The 20,759-nt window shown below is 37.3% G+C and overlaps 1 protein-coding gene across 1 annotated transcript in view; it reads left to right on the forward strand.

Moving 5' to 3' along the window:
• The window catches only part of LOC136033310 (chondroitin sulfate proteoglycan 4-like), a gene marked incomplete in the record, with an annotated part of 437,436 nt that overhangs the window by 110,181 nt on the left and 306,496 nt on the right, over window positions 1-20,759 (forward strand). Inside the window, 1 exon segment of the mRNA XM_065714084.1 lies at window positions 8,188-8,583. Within this exon segment, the coding sequence (XP_065570156.1) occupies window positions 8,188-8,583 (396 nt within the window).

Raw genomic sequence — 20,759 nt, forward strand, 5'->3', positions numbered from 1 at the left:
GGAAAAAAGGGCGTGAGGGGGCTAGTTGACCTTTGATCGCTTCTAATCCTTGAAAAATGAACTATAATTTTCAATCTCCAGCCAAATGAGCCCTCTCTGATTTTTATATGAGCGCCCCTTCCATAAGAGCTATATATGACCCAAGGGCATAGCCTAAAATGCCCGCCCCAGGGCTCTAGGGATTTAGGTACGAGGCTAGTTACCATGGGCCTCAGATCACTTCTGACTCTTAAAAAGGGAATTCAAACTTTCAATGTCTAATCATTTGTGTACCCTTCGAAGTTTATACAACCGCCTCTTCCATGCCCCCCGGACATAAGTTACAATTCTTCCCTTTGTTTTTTTTTCTGGGGGGGGGGGGGATATGGGGACCCCGAAGGCTTTTTCATTTGATTGTTGGACTATTTCAGACAAAATGGCTGTCTCAAAATTTTGGTCAGATGTATTTGGGAAAAAGGGGGTGAGGGGAGGAAGTATATACCCGCCGATCCTTTTGATTACTCTTAAAAAGGTAATTTAGAAAGTTAAATTTCCAATCAAAGATTTTTATACAACCACCCCTTACATAACACCTAATATTCCCCCGGCGCATAGCTTACGACAGTTCCCCTGGGCTCTGGGGGGATCGTGTTGGCTACCTAGTTTTATCATTTGATCTTGAAACTATTTTAAACAAAATGGCGATCTCCAAATTTTGATCGGACGCATTTGGGGAAAAGGGCCTAGGAGGGAGGGGGCTTGTTACCCTACTTTCACTCTTTACTCTTAAAAAGGGCTCTATAAATTCCAATTTATAATTGAATTAGCTCCTCGGGATTTTATATGACCATCCCTCCCATAAAAACCTTATATGCCACGGGGGCATATATTACAACACTTGCCACCAGGATCTGGAAGGCTGCGCTATCCTTCGAGTTTCTGATATATGATCCTTGGTTTATTTTGAATGTAGTGGCTTCATAAAAATTTGATCAGAGATCAGAGTTGCCAACGGATCACTTTTGACTCTTAAAAAGGAAATTAGATCTTTCAATTTCTAATCATTGAGTCCCCTCTGAGGCTTATGCGATCACTTCTTCCATAAAAATCTTTTATACCCACATGGCATAAATTACAATCTTTCCCCTGGGATTTAGGGGGGGGGGGTATTTGATCCCCAAATTTTGTTATCTGATCGTTGGACTATTTCCAACACACTACCAATCTCAAAATTTTGATCAGAAGCATTTTGAGAAACAAGGGTGCGTTTATGGGGGGGGGGGGGGTAGGTAGGTGTCCTCTGATCCATTTTGAATAATAAAGAAGTAACTAAAACTCTTAATTTTCAATCGAATGAGCAGTTTCTGAAGTTTGTACGACCAAAAATTACAAAAAAACATATATGCCACTGGGGCACAACTTAAACTGGGCTCTGAGGATGAGTGTCGACCCAGAAGCTTTTCTTATCTAGTGCTAGATTTTTTTTTTAACGGCTCTCTAAAAATTTTTACCAGGTTGGTTTGGTGAAAAGGGTGTGAGGGGGGCTATTTGCCCTCCGATCTGGATCGGATCGGACTGTTTGATTGGATTCATTTACGAAAAAAAAGGCGCGCATGAGCTCACTTTTGACTTTGATCACTTTTGACTCTTAAATAGGGCACATGAGCTTCCGATTTCCAATCGAATGGGCCCCCTCCGCAGGTTATACGAACACCTGTTCCACATGTAAGGCCTCTGGAAAAAAAAAACAACATTGTAGCCATTTGGGTTTTTCTACAGGCAATGCTGTACCTTTGTCTTTGATTTGAAATGTTAATGTCATCATAGAGAAAATTGACACCTAAACATGGCCCCTGGAATGCCTCTTCTAGAGCTGAAAGGCTGGAAGAATGAGTGGGTACTATCATGATCTGCATGGTCGAGAAACTCAAACCTAAGGACCGCAACATTTGTGTAGCCACTCTCCCAGTCCCCTTAATGAGTTTTGTAGGTTGTCTGCTGACCAGCAAAACTAGACTAATTGAAATGGCTAGGCTTGATCCAGGCAGGCCTAGTGGTATCAACTAAAAAAAAATTGGAGTTTACGGAGAAAAATAAATTTTAATATCTGGGGGGACCTGTTCATTGTTTTTCAGATTTTTTAATGAAAATACCAAGAAATATTGATTTTCAATGAACACCCTCCACAAAATATTCTGTAAAATCTGTGGAGGAAGCCAATAAATCCTTTAATATGCCTCCTTTAATCCTTAATTATGCCTTTAATACATAACCCCCCCACCTAATTGACGCCACTGAAGCTTGTAGGCAACTCGTAATATCGTAGCGAGATGTTTAAAGGCTCAATTAAAAGCTCTTGATTTTATCGATGTTCTTTTATGTAGATTCATATTTGAAAAGAGCATACAAAAGACGTATCGATTAGTGAAAGAACTTTGAGTTCTAGGCTACTTTATTATTATAAATTCTAGTGCGTATTCAACGAGTGATCGGAAACAGAAAAAGAAAAAAAAAGAATGCTGTTAAACAAAGGGTAATAATCTAGTGGTCAAGACTCTTGGTTGTGCCCAGGTCGTTGCCCATGTTTGAACCTTGGGTAATTTCAATTTTTTTAAGATAAGTATTGACTTTCTAGCACACTTCTAGTGGCGGAAAAAATAAGAAGAAGAAAAAAGAAGGCACTTCAGTGCTTGCATGCAAAAAAACTAGATTTTCCCCCTTTAAAAATTAGCAACTGTAAAACTTAAAAACTAGGATTTTACTCAAAATTAGGATTGCCTGAGTTTGTTAAAAAAAATAAAACTTTATTGTAAAATTTTTGGGTTTCATGACCGGTAGAACACCATTGAAAGCATTATAAATTAGTTTTTTTTTCTGTAGGCTATTTAAGAATTTGTCTGTTCCGAATCCTGTTTTGTTTAGCTGGTTTTGTGTTTTCAGTAAAGCGCTATGTTTTCCTGAATTCTTTAAACATAAGGAAACATGAAGATTCAGTGTAAAAATGAGTTACATAAACTGCAAAGCAATAATTTTTATGGCACTTGGTATCTACCAAGTGACATATAGCGAGCGCAGTTTCTGTTTTTTTGTCGGTCTGTCTGTCCCAGTTTTGCTATTTCGGGCACTTCCAGATAAGCTAGAACGATCAAATTTAGCGGGCGTATCAGGGACCAGACCAGATTAAATTAGAAATAGTTGTTTCCCCGATTCGACTGTCTGGGGCGGAGTGGGGGGACGGTTAATTCGGAAAAATTAGAAAACATCAGGTATTTTTAACTTACGAATGGGTGATCGGATCTTAATGAAATTTGATATTTAGAAAGATATCGTGTCTCAAAGCTCTAATTTTAAATCCGACCAGATCTGGTGACATTGGGGGGAGTTTGGATTGGGAATCCTGAAATCTTGGAAAACGCTTAAAGTGGAGGGATCGGGATGAAACTTGGTGGGAAAAATAAGCACAAGTCCTAGATACATGATTGACATAACCGGAACGGATCCGCTCTCTTTGGGGGAGTTCGGGGGGGGGAAGTGTTAATTCTGAAAAATTAGAAAAAATGGGGTATTTTTAACTTACGAGGGAGTGATTGGATCTTAATGAAATTTGATGTTTGGAAGGACCTCGTAACTCAAATCTCCTATTTTGAATCATGACCGGATCCAGTGTCATTCGGGGAGTTGGGGTGGGGGGGAACCGGAAATCTTGATAAACACTTAGAGTGGAGAGATCGGGATCAAACTTGGTGGGAAGAATAAGCACAAGTCCTATATGGAAAAATAAGCACAAGTCCTTGATACGTGATTGACAAAACCGGTTCGGATCAACTCTCTTTGGGGGAGTTGGGAGGAGGAACCTAATTCGGTTGTTCAGAAAAAAATAGATAAAAGGAGGTATTTTTAAATTACGAAGGGGTGATCGGATTCTTATGAAATTTGATATAAAGAAGGACCTAGTTTCTAAGAGTTCTTATTTTAAATTCTGACTAGATTCGGTGACATTGGGGGGAGCTGGAGGAGGAAAGCGGAAATCTTGGAAAACGCTTAGAGTGGAGAAATCGTGATGATACTTGCTGGGAAGAATAAACACAAGTCCCCGATATGTGATCGACATAACCAGATGGGATTGTCTCTCTTTGGGGGAGTTGGGAGGGGGCTTAATTCGGAAAAATTAGAAAAATGAGATATTTGTCACTTACGAATGGGTGATCGGATCTTAATGAAATTTTATATTTAGAAGGATCTAGTGCTTCAAAGCTCTAATTCTAAATACCGACCAGATCTGGAGACACGGGGGGAGTTGGAGGGGGAAATCGAAAATCTTGAAAAACGTGAAAATTGAGGTATCCTTTATCTTACGAATGGGTGATCGGATCTTAATGAAGATCTTAATGATAGATCTTAATGATAGAATGTACATGTAGATCTGTACAAAGTGCAGATCAGGTTAGGACGGCTGCAGATCAGGTTTAATAATCACTGAGTAGTTTTTGCAAAATACGTAGAATGTACATGTAGATCTGTAGAGAGTGCTGTATGTAGATCTGTACAAATTGCAGATCAGTTTAGGACGACTGCAGATCAGGTTTAATAATCACTGAGTAGCTTTAGTAAAATACGTAGAATGTACATGTAGATCTGTACAGAGTGCTGTAGTAGATATGTACAAAGTGCTGATCAGGTTAGGACGGCTGCAGATCAGGTTTAATTATCACTGAGTAGTTTTAGTAAAATACGTAGAATGTACATGTAGATCTGTACAGAGTGCTGTATGTAGATCTGTACAAAGTGCAGATCAGGTCAGGACGGCTGCAGATCAGGTTTAATAATTACTGAGTAGTTTTAGTAAAATACGTAGAATTTACATGTAGATCTGTGCAGAGTGCTGTATGTAGATCTGTACAAAGTGCAGATCAGGTTAGGACGGCTGCAGATCAGGTTTAATAATCACTGAGTAGTTTTAGTAAAATACGTAGAATGTACATGTAGATCTCTACAGAGTGCTGTATGTAGATCTGTAAAAAGTGCAGATCAGGTTAGGACGGCTGCAGATCAGGTTTAATAATTACTGAGTAGTTTTAGTAAAATACATAGAATTTACATGTAGGTCTGTACAGAGTGCTGTATGTAGATCTGTACAAAGTGCAGATCAGGTTAGGACGGCTGCAGATCAGGTTTAATAATCACTGAGTAGTTTTAGTAAAATACGTAGAATGTACATGTAGATCTGTACAGAGTGCTGTATGTAGATCTATACAAAGCGCAGATCAGGTTAGGACGGCTGCAGATCAGGTTTAATAATCACTGAGTAGTTTTCGTAAAATATGTAGAATGTACATGTTGATCTGTACAGAGTGCTGTATGTAGATCTGTACAAAGTGCAGATCAGGTTAGGACAGCTGCAGATCAGGTTTAATAATCACTGAGTAGTTTTAGTAAAATATGTAGAATGTACGTGTAGATCTGTACAGAGTGCTGTATGTAGATCTGTACAAAGTGCAGATCAGGCTAGGACGGCTGCAGATGAGGTTTAATAATCACTGAGTAGTCTTAGTAAAATACGTAGAATGCACATGAAGATCTGTACAAAGTGCAGATCAGGTTAGGACGGCTGAAGATCAGGTTTAATAATCACTGAGTAGTTTTAGTAAAATACGTAGAATGTACATGTAGATCTGTACAGAGTGCTGTATGTAGATCTGTACAAAGTGCAGATAAGGTTAGGACGGCTGCAGATCAGGTTTAATAATCACTGAGTAGTTTTAGTAAAATACGTAGAATGTACATGTAGATTTGTACAGAGTGCTGTATGTAGATCTGTACAAAGTGCAGATCAGGTTAGGAAGGTTTAATAACCACTGAGTAGTTTTTGTAAAATACGTAGAAAGTACATGTAAATCTGTACAGAGTGCTGTATGTAGATCTGTACAAAGTGCAGATCAGGTTAGGACGGCTGCAGATCAGGTTTAATCATCACTGAGTAGTTTTAGTAAGATATTAGGATATTACTTAATGAGTATATTTCATTGTATACTTGAATTTACACCTTTTAAAAATTTACTTTTTAAGTAGTAATTTTATGAGTAGTTAACTTGTTTAGTTTCTACTACTTATTTATCATTTCATTTTCGCCAATTAAATTTCTTATTGCCACTGGAGACCCTTTTTAGGTTTCTTTAGTTTCGAATTCCAAAGTTTTAATTCCCTTGCCCCTGCTCTTAGCTTGGAAACGAGAGATATCTTTTCCCTTGAAATTGAAGAGTTCAACAAGATGAAATCCTATGCTTTAGTATCATAGTAATTTCAGAAAAAAAGAGGAAAATAAACAACTTCAAAGAAACGAAAGCTGTATATCAACATTAATTGTGTAAAGTTGGTAAGACTTTATTGTTGGTATTTTTTAAGTTTATGTATTTTTAAGCTTAAGGATTGTTTGAGTTGATAAAGTTGATATAGTTGCAAAGAAAACAGTTGTTTCTAGTTTTGAAGTTTTTATTATTACTACAAGGGTAAAAAATGGTTTTACGACTCTAAATTATAATTTGTAATTAATTATGCAGAATCAGTTTTCAGGAGCCTACTGTATTCTCTAGTGGTATTGTAAATGTAAGGAATGTATTTAAGCCTGAACAATTTTATATTTAATTTGGAATTTCTGAAGTCAAAAGATTCGGTAGTTACAGAAAGTACAGAATATCTTTATTTATCACTGGGATCTATTGGTATCAGAAACGATATTATTATTCCCAAGGCCCCCTTCAATGTGAAAATTGAGCATGTGGACTTGTTATCGTTGGGGAGGGGCTTAGTATCTCCAAGCGTCATCAGAATGATCTTTTTAAGGGCTGGGCAGGATTGAAGATCTTAATGATAATTGAACCGTGATTTTTAATGTAAACAAAACCGAAGAGAGGCTTATTTTCAAAGCGAGAATAATGAAACACAATCCTGAGTTAGTAGTTAAAGGAGAGTGATTACTTTACTCCCTGAAGTTAGGACTTGTTTTACGATGCAAATAGCTTCTCTCCAATCATCTCATCCTTTCAAATTTTTATATCTTCAATAGACCCGGCGTTGAATACCTACTTTTGCTATTTTTCCTGCTACGTAGGCTATTCCTACTTGTCATTGCCCCAAAACCCTATGTTACTCCTTTAGATAGAATCCAAAATCGAGAAGCAAGAAGAACAATGTCTGGTAATATGTCACTAATGTTCTTCAACCAGTACAAGAGCGCCTTGAAATGGCTTCTGTGTTACTGTTTTACAAGTATAAGAACTACTCCCCATTGGAGGAACCATCGAAGCCCATACTTGGCAGAATTGACCGGTGAGGCACGCTCATCATTGTTTTGATCTTCTCTAGTATCTATAGCAGGGAGCTCCCGCCAAGAGTGTTCTAGAATTAACGTACTTTAGCCGTGTCGTGTCACCCCCCCCCCGTTCGAGGTTTTCCCCTAAGTAACTTGTCTTACATGCACTACGAGAAGTTATAATATTAATTTTAAAATTACTAAACATGATAATTATGAAACCTATTAATAGACCGCCAGATGGTAGTCCCTCTAAACCTGGCACAGAGACAAACATTAAAAGGGGTTAATTTTCCCTGGTCATCAGCCCACCGAACCTTTGAGGGGATCCACGCAATGTATACCTGTTCTATGATTTTTGTTGATGAATAAATCATATCTTTTTAATTTTCTAACAGCTATATTTTGACTGGGTTAAGATTTTATCGGCAAGTTCTTTGGTACATGTGTCTTATAGCCACCACACTCAATGTCGAGAAGTGAAGTTTGGTTAATGCTAATGATGTAAAACAAAATATAATGAAAGTATTATTTCTATCAACAAAATTATAAGAACTATAACAAAAAATTATGGAAGGGGGGTGGCGACCGCATTATATTAAATACGTAATCATAACTAACCTAACCTAACAAAAATACGAACTAAATATTTAATTAAAATATAGCTACAATGTAGTTTCCCACCGATCCAAAGCTAATATTGTCTGGTATAAAGACGATGAAAACCGGCTATTGTCTCATGTTTGCGATACAAGATCTTGAGTTTGGTGGCTATAAGACAAAAGTACCAGATCATTTAGTCTACATATTCTTTTTTAACCCTTTGTTTTGAATTTCATTTATTTTTTTTTTTCTACGGGAAAATTACTTCAAATACTAGCCATTCATTATCATTTCAGAGTCAAACTCGAGGGTCGTTTTTACGAACTGAACATCCACTATGGAGTATTTGTTGGCGGAGTGGGTGACTTCCGAGAAATATTCCTAGGACTACTAGAAAGTTTACGAGGATGTATTGAAGATGTTACATATAACGGAATTGATATTCTTGGTCGTGCCCGACACAGAACACAACATGCAGACGTACATGCTGTTAGTTGGGACTGCAGCCCTGAGTTTGAGGCAGCCCTTGGAGTTGATATCTCTTTTTTGGAGAAAGATTCATTTCTTAATTTGCCAGTATCGCTCCCTCGAAGTTCGGGGACCATCAAGTTCTCAATAAAAACCCAGTCAAAATCTGGCACAGTTATCTATTCTACGGGTTCTTCTAGTAAAGCTAGCTTCTTGGCGGCGGAGATTGGTAGGTAGTTTTTTTTTTTGGGGGGGGGAGGCTGAGGCTACAATTTAATTATATTTACAGTGATTTTTGCTTGACCTGAATGTTCAACAGTGCTATTTATTGGTATTACTTAACTGAAAAATAGACTATTTAATTTAAACATTGTATTCTTAAAGTACGGACGTTTATTGTTCATTATTTTGTTTGGTTGTGTGTGGCTGCCCACGCCCTCAATTCCATGTTTCGTATTCTAAAGTTATTTACGCCTGAACAATCAAGTTGCACAGACGCGAAATAGTTGCGTGATTTTGAATTCAAAAAAGCGAAGATTATTTTCCTACTTAAATAAACACTTAAAACTTATGCTATCCTTTAAGCTGATTTGTTTTAAAGGTCATCTTGCTCCTAAACACTATTTCAGGCTTTTTGACTATTTCAATCTAAATGATCCTCTTAAAGTTTTAACCCAGCATTATTTAGAGCCATTTGATATTAAGGGGAAAAAGTAGTCGCTTGGCCGTTATTTGTTACTCAAAAAGGTAACTATGGCTCAGAATTTGTGAACAACCTCTCTACAATAATCAATTTCGTATGAATAGGCCAAAAAAAGTTTTATATTTTTGTTATTTTAAGAATTTATCGTGCTTGTCTTCGTGAAAAATGGAATGATGGTTTATAATTTTCGTATTGCTGACATTTTGATATCTCAATAAAAAGTTTTCATCTTACTATCTTTCCTCCTATTCATCCTAAATTTTTTACTGTTAAAAAAGATTCACCACATTTGCTATGCTCCTTTTAGTACCTTTATTACGCCCGGCCTCTGCAATCCTAATGCTACCGAGTTAAGTGAATCCGATTAATTTTCTTGTTACCTATTATCACCTTTACATCCTCATATACTTCGAAGCTAAGTGACTTTTCTTACCCCTCATGCTCCAAGTTGACTCTCGCCCATTCCAAACTCTAAGACCTCCATGAACTTATTAAATTCTTTAACATTTTCCTCCAGTACACCTTTTTTGAACGAACTATCAATGTAAGTGAACTACCCAATCGGTCAATTTTCTATTGACGTAGCTAACTACCCTAAACCACCCATTTATTCAAATAACCTAATTACCTTAATTGTTTTAATCACTAGGTCAGCTAAACCATTTTCTCAATTACCTGAAACCGCTTCTTCATCCGTATTTATCCTTAACTTAAATGACAGCCACATTAACTGTTATTTTTGGACCTACTCTATTACTTTGTTCTTAAATGACCTCGAACAACCCATTTATTTTGCTGATTTTTTTTTATTTATTTAAGAAATTTGAATAGTCTGCACGACATAAGTCGTGCAGGAGAGTTTTACCTTATCGTTTAATACTGCGTTCTCCTATACTCTTTTTTGTGTTCCCTAGGACAAATCTCGCAAAATAATTCAAATAAATGGGGCCGAAACAAATACCCTATTTAATTTCAGATTCCACACCAAATCAACAAGTAACCATGCTCTTAACCTTACCGGAGCAATGTTATTCTTTTGTATAAGATGAACGAATTTTTTTTATGCCATATGAGGTCTTCATAATCCATAAATTTAGAAACTTTTCAATTATTAATATAAGCTTAAAAGTGTGGTCAATGTATCCTTTCCTTTTCTTATGAAAAAACAGACCTTTTCCCAAAACCTCAATCACACCCTCTCTATCTCTATCACCGTTCTAAGTAATTTGTTTCTTATCCTACCAAAATCACGCTAATACCACTTTAGTCCTGTTTTTGCTTTATGAAAGAGCTAAGAGCTTACTTCTTTCCGCTCAGATTATTGTTTTGTTTTTTTTTGCTTCTGCAAAATACTAAGGACTTACAGCTCACTTGTCTTAGCAAAAAATCAAATATTTCCACAATAATATACTGAGAAAGGAACTTTGATGACAACTTCATTTAAATCCTTACACCACTGTTTAATCCATCTTTATGATGTGCTAAACAGTCCTCTGTTTATTATGGTCTCATTTTTTTTTTATTATACAGAGATTCAACTTAGCACCTCTAGTCCCTTGTAGCACCTATTGTGTGCCCCATGTGATACTGAAGATCAGATATTCTTTACGTTATCATTGGATTTTGTGTTTTACATAGGGCAACTTTATAATTCAGCCGAGCCATGCTAAATGGCTTTGATTGTGTGTGGGTTTTTCCTAAAAGACGAGCTTAAGTTTCAAACTACATATATATATATATGTATATATATATATATATGTATAATCTTTACAAGTGAGCATTAATTGTGTTTCTGTGTTTGTTTATTTATCTATTTGTTTTTTCTAGAAAATGACTCCATATTTTTTCGGAAAACTTAGTATCCTAGCATATTTTGGCCTAAAAAAAAAAAAAAAACTATTTAGATTGGTCAGAAGTTTGATAAAATACGTTAAGAGCCTTAATTTTGGAAAAAAAGGGTATTTGTGTGACGTCATATATATATATATATATATATATATATATATATATATATATATATACCTGGTATATATATATATATATATACACCCCAAAACCTAGTTGGTGGGGCGCTTCGCGCCCCCCAAAGCCCCCCCGCGCGCGTAAGTCGTTACGCGCCATATTAGTTATGTGCCATTGTAGTTGTGTCCCTGTGTCCCACCTGTGAATATAGATAGATTTATATATGTGTTTCAAACTACGTAAAAATTGCGAATAAACAACATTCTTGGCTTTCCCATTGTCTGTGCATATACAAAGCCGTATGTACTAATAATGACGTCATATACAAACGCTCTTTTTACAAACAAACAAACATGCATCCACACAACTCGTTTTTATATAGATAGATAGATAGATAGATACAATACAAATTAACTGCGTAAAACTTGCGAATATACAACATTCTTCGCTGTCCAATTGTCGCTGCATATAAATACATTGTCAGGTTTACCGATCCTCGAACATGCAACGTACAATTGTCCATGGGAAAAACAATCAGTATTAAGATCTATACCACATTTTTCTAATGATTGACCTTGAGCTTTGTTAATGGTGATTGCAAATACTAATCGAATTGGGAATTGCAATCTTTTAAATTGAAAAAGCAGATCCGCGCTTCATTTGGTTCCAAAACTGTGTTGACTGACTTGTAAAGGACTGCCTGGTCTCGAATCTTGGTCAAAACAATATTGTTGATTTCGTGGACGTCTATATTTTTGGGTGCGAGAATCGCTCTTTCACTTAGCCATTTATTATTTTTATAATTTTTTAGAATATTCGGAAATACTTTTTCAATCAATTCATTTTTGGACGTCACTAAATTACAGAAATCAGCAGGTAGTTGTATACGTCCTGAAATTGAGTCTACTGGGAGCTTTCCGTTTCCAATTGTCAGCAATTGATCTGAAAATGTTTGACCAGAGTCATCGTTTTGCAATCGGACACGCATATTTGTAGTTAATTTTAATATTTTTACGTGTGCCCATAAATTAGAATTTTTCAGGCAAGCATTCATTCGTCTTCAATGGCTCTGGTGGTGCAGCCAATAGAGGAAGTTTAACTTTTCCTGAGGCGCAACACGTTCCCATTGTTTCACCATTGAATTTCAAGGCCTTCCAATAGGGACAAATTTTAGACATTGTCCCGATTTGAACACATCTACTCAAGCTATAATCATCGACTGGGTTGTACCTGAATGCCAGGCGATAACTTTCAGGTTGCTCTGATTCCTCGGCACGCTTTCTTTTCTTACTTTCTCTATCAGCAGCAAGCCTGATTTCTTGCTGTTCTTGTGATTCCTCGGCACGCTTTCTTTTCTTACTTTCTCTATCAGCAGCAAGCCTGATTTCTTGCTGAATGACGTCACCGTCAAAGCAAAAATGACGACAACTAATTTCATGACGTCAGTCAACACAGAAACATGACGTCACCTGATCCACAGACAGACACACAGACAGACAACTTATTTTTATATATATAGATAATTTTTTAGAATATTCGGAAATACTTTTTCAATCAATTCATTTTTGGACGTCACTAAATTACAGAAATCAGCAGGTAGTTGTATACGTCCTGAAATTGAGTCTACTGGGAGCTTTCCGTTTCCAATTGTCAGCAATTGATCTGAAAATGTTTGACCAGAGTCATCGTTTTGCAATCGGACACGCATATTTGTAGTTAATTTTAATATTTTTACGTGTGCCCATAAATTAGAATTTTTCAGGCAAGCATTCATTCGTCTTCAATGGCTCTGGTGGTGCAGCCAATAGAGGAAGTTTAACTTTTCCTGAGGCGCAACACATTCCCATTGTTTCACCATTGAATTTCAAGGCCTTGCAATAGGGACAAATTTTAGACATTGTCCCGATTTGAACACATCTACTCAAGCTATAATCATCGACTGGGTTGTACCTGAATGCCAGGCGATAACTTTCAGGTTGCTCTGATTCCTCGGCACGCTTTCTTTTCTTACTTTCTCTATCAGCAGCAAGCCTGATTTCTTGCTGTTCTTGTGATTCCTCGGCACGCTTTCTTTTCTTACTTTCTCTATCAGCAGCAAGCCTGATTTCTTGCTGAATGGCGTCACCGTCAAAGCAAAAATGACGACAACTAATTTCATGACGTCAGTCAACACAGAAACATGACGTCACAAGTTGTCTGTCTGTGTGTCTGTCTGTGGATCAGGTGACGTCATGTTTCTGTGTTGACTGACGTCATGAAATTAGTTGTCGTCATTTTTGCTTTGACGGTGACGTCATTCAAGATATTTAAGACATATGTTCACGTAGAAATCTATTAATGTTTAAGTTTACAATGACTGATGAACTTACCATGGCAAAAGCCGATGAAGATGCTCAAAGAGTCTATGCCAAAAAACTTGCTGCTGATAGAGAAAGTCAGAAAAGAAAGCGTGCCGAGGAACTACCAGAGCAACGCGAAAGCAGACTTGCTGCTAAAAGAGAAAGTGAAAAAAGAAGGCGTGCCGAGGAATCAAAAGAACAGCAAGGAAACAGGCTTGAGGCTGATAGAGAAAGAAAGAACAGAAAGCGTGCCGAGGAATCAAAAGAACAGCAAGGAAACAGGCTTGAGGCTGATAGAGAAAGAAAGAACAGAAAGCGTGCCGAGGAACTACCAGAGCAACGCGGAAGCAGACTTGCTGCTAAAAGAGAAAGTGAAAAAAGAAGGCGTGCCGAGGAATTACAAGAACAGCAAGAAATCAGGCTTGCTGCTGATAGAGAAAGTAAGAAAAGAAAGCGTGCCGAGGAATCACAAGAACAGCAAGAAATCAGGTTTGCTGCTGATAGAGAAAGTAAGAAAAGAAAGCATGCCGAGGAATCAGAGCAACCTGAAAGTTATTGCCTGGCATTCAGGTACAACCCAGTCGATGATTTTAGCTTGAGTAGATGTGTTCAAATCGGGACAATGTCTAAAATTTGTCCCTATTGCAAGGCCTTGAAATTCAATGGTGAAACAATGGGAATGTGTTGCGCCTCAGGAAAAGTTAAACTTCCTCTATTGGCTGCACCACCAGAGCCATTGAAGACTTTCCTTACTGGAACTACGTCAGAATCTAAGCGTTTTTTGTCAAAAATCAGAAAATACAACTCATGTTTCCAAATGACATCGTTTGGAGCCCAAATCGAAAATCCAGATCAATTTATGTCTACTTTCAAAGTAAAAGGGCAAATTTATCATAGAGCAGGGTCCCTTCTACCATTCTCAGGCGAGAATCATAAATTTTTACAATTGTACTTCATCAGTGATAGAAATTCTGAATTGAATGCACGTTGCGAAATTTCTCCCAACGTTGAAAGGACAATCGTTTCCCAATTGCAACATCTTTTCCAAGAAAATAATAATTTAGTGCGTCTGTTCAAAACAGCCATCGATTTGATGCCTACTGATACGCATAAAATTGTTATTTCCGCTGACAAAACGCCTCCTCGCCAACATGTGCGTAGATACAATGCTCCAACTATCGACGAAGTGGCAATCGTTATGGTCGGTGATCAGTTTTTACCTCGAGATATTATTCTTCATAAGCGAAACGCTCAGTTGTTAAGAATTGCTGAAACTCATCGATGCTACGATGCCCTACAATATCCTATCATTTTTTGGGATGGAGCCGACGCCTATCACTTTAATATTAAATTGATGAATCCAGCCACTAACAAAGAAATGAATAATAAATGCAGTGCAATGCATTATTATTCCTATAGACTAATGATTCGGCAGGATGAAGAAAATTATATTTTAAAATGCCGTGAATTGTTTCACCAATTCGTCGCTGATATGTATGCTAAAATTGAATCAGAACGTTTCCTATATATCTGCCTGAATCAGACCAAGCTCCGCTCTGAACAATATATTCATTTGCGAGATGCAGTTATAAATGACGGTAATACCACAAACGTTGGAAGATTAACAATTTTACCTTCGTCATATGCTGGCAGTCCCCGTCATATGCATGAATATGCTCAAGATACTATTGCGTATGTTCGTCTCTATGGTCGTCCAGATTTATTTATTACATTTACATGTAATAGATCTTGGGACGAGATACTGCAGCTTTTACTTCAAGGACAATCGGCGGTTCATAGGCATGACATTACGGCCCGTGTCTTCCGGCAAAAGTTGAAATCACTGATAAACTACATTGTAAAACTTGAAGTGTTTGGGTCAGTGCGATGCTGGATGTACTCAGTGGAATGGCAAAAACGAGGTTTGCTACACGCACATATACTAATCTGGCTACATAAAAAAATTACTTCGAACGAAATTGATGATGTGATTTCCGCTGAAATACCTGATAAAAATGTCGATAAGGGGTTACATGATATTATTGTAAAAAATATGATACATGGACCTTGCGGTGCACTGAACGAAAATTCACCATGCATGGCCAAAGGAAGGTGCACAAAGCAATATCCTCGACTTTTAGTATCCAACACAATTACTGGCAATGATGGTTACCCACAATATAGAAGAAGATCTACTGAAGATGGCGGTAAAACAGCAATAATAAAGAAGCGTAACGGTACCACCATCGAAGTAGATAACCAGTGGGTTGTTCCATATTCCCCATTATTATCAAAAATATTTAATGCACACATAAACGTTGAATACTGTAACTCCGTAAAGGCAATCAAATACATATGTAAATACGTCAACAAAGGCAGTGACATGGCAGTTTTTGGCTTGCAGCCCGAAATCAAAGATTTCGATGAAATCGTACAATATCAGGCTGGAAGATACACAAGCAGTAATGCAGCTGTTTGGCTTGCCTGAAAAATTCTAATTTATGGGCACACGTAAAAACATTAAAATTAACTACAAATATGCGTGTCCGATTGCAAAACGATGACTCTGGTCAAACATTTTCAGATCAATTGCTGGCAATGGGAAACGGAAAGCTCCCAGTAGACACAATTTCAGGACGTATACAACTACCTGCTGATTTCTGTAATTTAGTGACGTCCAAAAATGAATTGATTGAAAAAGTATTTCCGAATATTCTAAAAAATTATAAAAATAATAAATGGCTAAGTGAAAGAGCGATTCTCGCACCCAAAAATATAGACGTCCACGAAATCAACAATATTGTTTTGACCAAGATTCGAGACCAGGCAGTCCTTTACAAGTCAGTCGACACAGTTTTGGAACCAAATGAAGCGGTTAATTATCCATCTGAATTTTTAAATTCCATAGATCTTTCAGGGTTTCCACCACACGTGCAACAACTAAAAATAGGCGTACCGATAATACTTTTAAGAAATATAAACCCACCAAAGCTTTGCAATGGCACTCGACTTGCCGTAAAAAAAACAATGGAAAACCTAATAGAGGCCACAATCTTGACAGGGCCTTTTGAGGGTGAGGCTGTTCTTATTCCTCGCATTCCCATGATTCCAACGGATCTGCCTTTTCAATTTAAAAGATTGCAATTCCCAATTCGATTAGCATTTGCAATCACCATTAACAAAGCTCAAGGTCAATCATTAGAAAAATGTGGTATAGATCTTAGTACTGATTGTTTTTCCCATGGACAATTGTACGTTGCATGTTCGAGGGTCGGTAAACCTGACAATCTATTTATATGCAGCGACAATTGGACAGCGAAGAATGTTGTATATTCGCAAGTTCTACGCAGTTAATTTGTATTTTGGAACCAAATGACGCGGTTAGTTATCCATCTGAATTTTTAAATTCCATAGATCCTTCAGGGTTTCCACCACACGTGCTACAACTAAAAATAGGCGTACCAATAATACTTTTAAGAAATATCAACCCACCAAAGCTTTGCAATGGCACGCGACTTGCCGTAAAAAAAACAATGGAAAACCTAATAGAGGCCACAATCTTGACAGGGCCTTATGAGGGTGAGGCTGTTCTTATTCCTCGCATTCCCATGATTCCAACGGATCTGCTTTTTCAATTTAAAAGATTGCAATTCCCAATTCGATTAGCCTTTGCAACCACCATCAACAAAGCTCAAGGGCAATCACTAGAAAAATGCGGTATAGATCTTAATACAGATTGCTTTACCAATGTACAATTGTATGTTGCATCTTTGAGGGTCGGTAAACCTGACAATCTATTTATACGCACAGACAATGGGACAGCGAAGTTTTACGTAGTTAATTTGTGTTGTATCTATCTATCTATCTATCTATATAAAAACGAGTTGTGTGTATGCATGTTTGTTTGTTTGTAAAAAGAGCGTTTGTATATGACGTCATTATTAGTACATACGGCTTTGTATATGGACAGACAATGGGAAAGCCAAGAATGTTGTATATTCGCAACTTTTACGTAGTTTGAAACACATATATAAATCTATCTATATTCACAGGTGGGACACAGGGACAGAACTACAATGGCGCGTAACTAATATGGCGCGTAACGACTTACGCAGGCGGGGGGGCTTGGGGGGGCGCGAAGCGCCCCACCAACTAGGTGTTGGGGTGGCGCGAAGCGCCACCCCAACAGCTAGTATAATATATATTTATTTATATATATAAAAATAAGTTGTCTGTCTGTCTGTGGATCATGTGACGTCATGTTTCTGTGTTGACTGACGTCATGAAATTAGTTGTCGTCATTTTTGCTTTGACGGTGACGTCATTAACGGTATTTAAGACATTTGTTCACGGAAAAATGTTTAATTGTAAAATGACTGAAGAACCTACAATGGCAACAGCCGAGGAAGCTGCTCAAAGAGTTTATGCCAAAAAACTTGCTGCTGATAGAGAAAGTAAGAAAAGAAAGCGTTCCGAGGAATCACAAGAACAGCAAGAAAACAGGCTTGCGGTTAAAGAACGCAAAACCGCGCAGTTAGATGAAAATCCACCTGGACAGCGAGAGTCAAAACATATCAAAACTGAAAATGATAGCGATGATGATTGGGTTTGGGATTTTGACTTGGATAAGGTCATCAATGCCTACCAGATTTAAGTTAAAAAAACAAAGGTTCGTCGATATGTACTTCATAGTGACGCTGAAAAATAAAGAAGAAAAAGAAAACTGAAAAAAGAAAAAAGGTAAAAAACTAAAAAAAAACTAAAAAGAAAAAACACTCAAAGAGAAATTACAGACCGGGACACAAATGACGACCGAGACAGAGGGAATATAAGTGACGACCGGGAACCTCAAAGAGAAATTACAGACTGGGACACCCGGACACAAATCACGACCGGGACACAGGGAATATAAATGACGACCGGGACACAGGGACACAACTACAACTGGGACGCCGGGGGCACAGGCGGGATATATAAATGACAACCGGGACACAGGGATTGTTCGAATAAAAATTACAGACCGGGACACCGGGACACAAATGACGACCGGGACACCGGGACACAGGGAATATAAATGACGACCGGGACACTCAAAGAGAAATTACAAACTGGGACACCGGGACACAAATGACGACCGGGACACAGGGAATATAAATAACGACCGGGACACAGGGACACATCATTAGAATAATGAGGTATAGATCTGAATACGGATTGTTTTTCCCATGGACAATTATATGTTGCATGTTCAAGAGTCAGTAAACCTGACAATCCATTTATATGCACAGACAATGGGACAGCGAAGAATGTTGTATATTCGCATGTTTTACGTAGTTAAAAACATATATTTATATCTATCTCTATTCACAGGTGGGACACAGGGACACAACTACAATGGCGCGTAACTAATATGGCGCGTAACGACTTAAGCGCGCGGGGGGGCTTGGGGGGGCGCGAAGCGCCCCACCAACTAGGTGTTGGGGTGGCGCGAAGCGCCACCCCAACAGCTAGTATATATATATATATATATATATATATATATATATATATATATATATATATATATATATATATATATATATATATATATATATATATATATATATTTATATATATATATATATATATATATATATATATATATATATATATATATATATATATATATATATATATATATATATATATATATATATATATATATATATATATATATGTGTCAGTATTGCAATGACGTTGTCACACTTGTCACACTTTTGTGGAAAAATTGAAGATGTTCATATATGGAGAAGTTTATATTAAATTTCTCAAAGAGCAAACAGGTGATAATTGCAAAATTTGTATATATTTTGACAAGGGATTACAACAATTCGAAACCCTTAAAAAAGAAAACAAAAAGTTTGAAGTTTATTTGAAATCGTTGTTAGAAAAACATCACTACCGAATTTCTTTTCTTATAAGCATAAGCAATATATTTTTAAGACATGAAAAAATAGTTGAAAATTTTTTAATTTCAGTTCAGAATCGCAAGATTTATTACGTAAACTTAAAAAATATTTTATGTGCTTGAGCAACAATTTTAATGTTGTAATTAAAACTTGAAAAATACCTAAAAAATTGTTAGTTAGTTTTTTTTTATGAGATAAAATCCCCTCGCTACGTGATTAAGCTTACAAGTTTAAACGCAACCAGTTGTATAATGTCAATAGAAAGCCCCAAAATCTTTATTACAAATGATGATTCGATATTTTGACAAGGGAGTAAACAACTGACAAACTTTAAAAAATAACAAAATCAAAAGTTTCGAGCTTAGTACATATCGTTGTTAGAAATCTGACCAGCTTCAATAATCAAATATTTTTGAAAAGACTATGAAAAGAAATTAAATTACGTAAAGAGCAAAAAACTGGTAAATTTATTTGATTATTAAATCAAATTCAATTTTATCAACGATGTCTATAAAACTTCATACTTTTGTTTTTTTTGTCTATTGGAGGTTTTGTCTATATGAGGCTTTAAATAGATTAGGTTGGAGGAGGAGCGTTCGTAGCTGAGTTGGCCTTAGGCGGCTTGGTGCTGCAGTGAGTTATTATTATTATTATTATTATTAGTAGTAGTAGTAGTAGTAGTAGTAGTAGTAGTAGTAGTATAGGAGGTACGGACAAAGGGAGGTCCTTGTCTCTGAGGGCCATAATAGAACTGGGGCACCCTCGCTGGGGTTCATAAATACTGGTTGAGGAAGAAGAAGGACCTCAAATGTGCACTAAACATTGCCACTGGCGTGTCCACGTGTCCCATGAGTTACAAACCTTCTCCCAGTAATGGGTTAAATTGCAAGGTGACACAGAACACCATCGCCGCAAAAGCCTCTACAAAGCCTCTGCAAAGGGCTGCCTCGACCCTTTTGGGGTACCTGCAAGATTGAGGATCTTTCAGTCAACTCTAGTCCCACTTGAGGAAATTATAGCCTAGTAAACGACACAGCATTCGCACGGGATTCTGATCAATGGACAATTCTTCAGGGCTTGTTCTGTTTTGACGGGCGATTTTGGACTGAAAAACCTCTTCCTAGCTAATGTATCTATTGGGGGCTGCCTCCCCGTAGTAGCATAATATTTGTAGGTATAAATATATAATGAGTCGGAGGTAATAGGTTTCAGACTGTCTCTGCAGGATTTGACTCTTGTTGATAGAAGAGCATCGCCAAATGCTGAAACCATGTTGTGACCAAGTAGGCATAAGATTGCGAAAACCCCCCATTCAAACAGAAGGTCCTAAAGGCATCTTGCTGTTCGGATCTAAGCCGGCTTAAGCGCTTCGTTGTAAACTTGAGCTGATTTGTGATCCCCATCCTGTACTTGTATTTGGGATCATTGCTTTTACTGAGGCCAAAAAT

Source organism: Artemia franciscana, chromosome 11 (genome assembly GCF_032884065.1).
Source record: "Artemia franciscana chromosome 11, ASM3288406v1, whole genome shotgun sequence".
In the NCBI taxonomy this organism is placed as follows: domain Eukaryota; kingdom Metazoa; phylum Arthropoda; class Branchiopoda; order Anostraca; family Artemiidae; genus Artemia; species Artemia franciscana.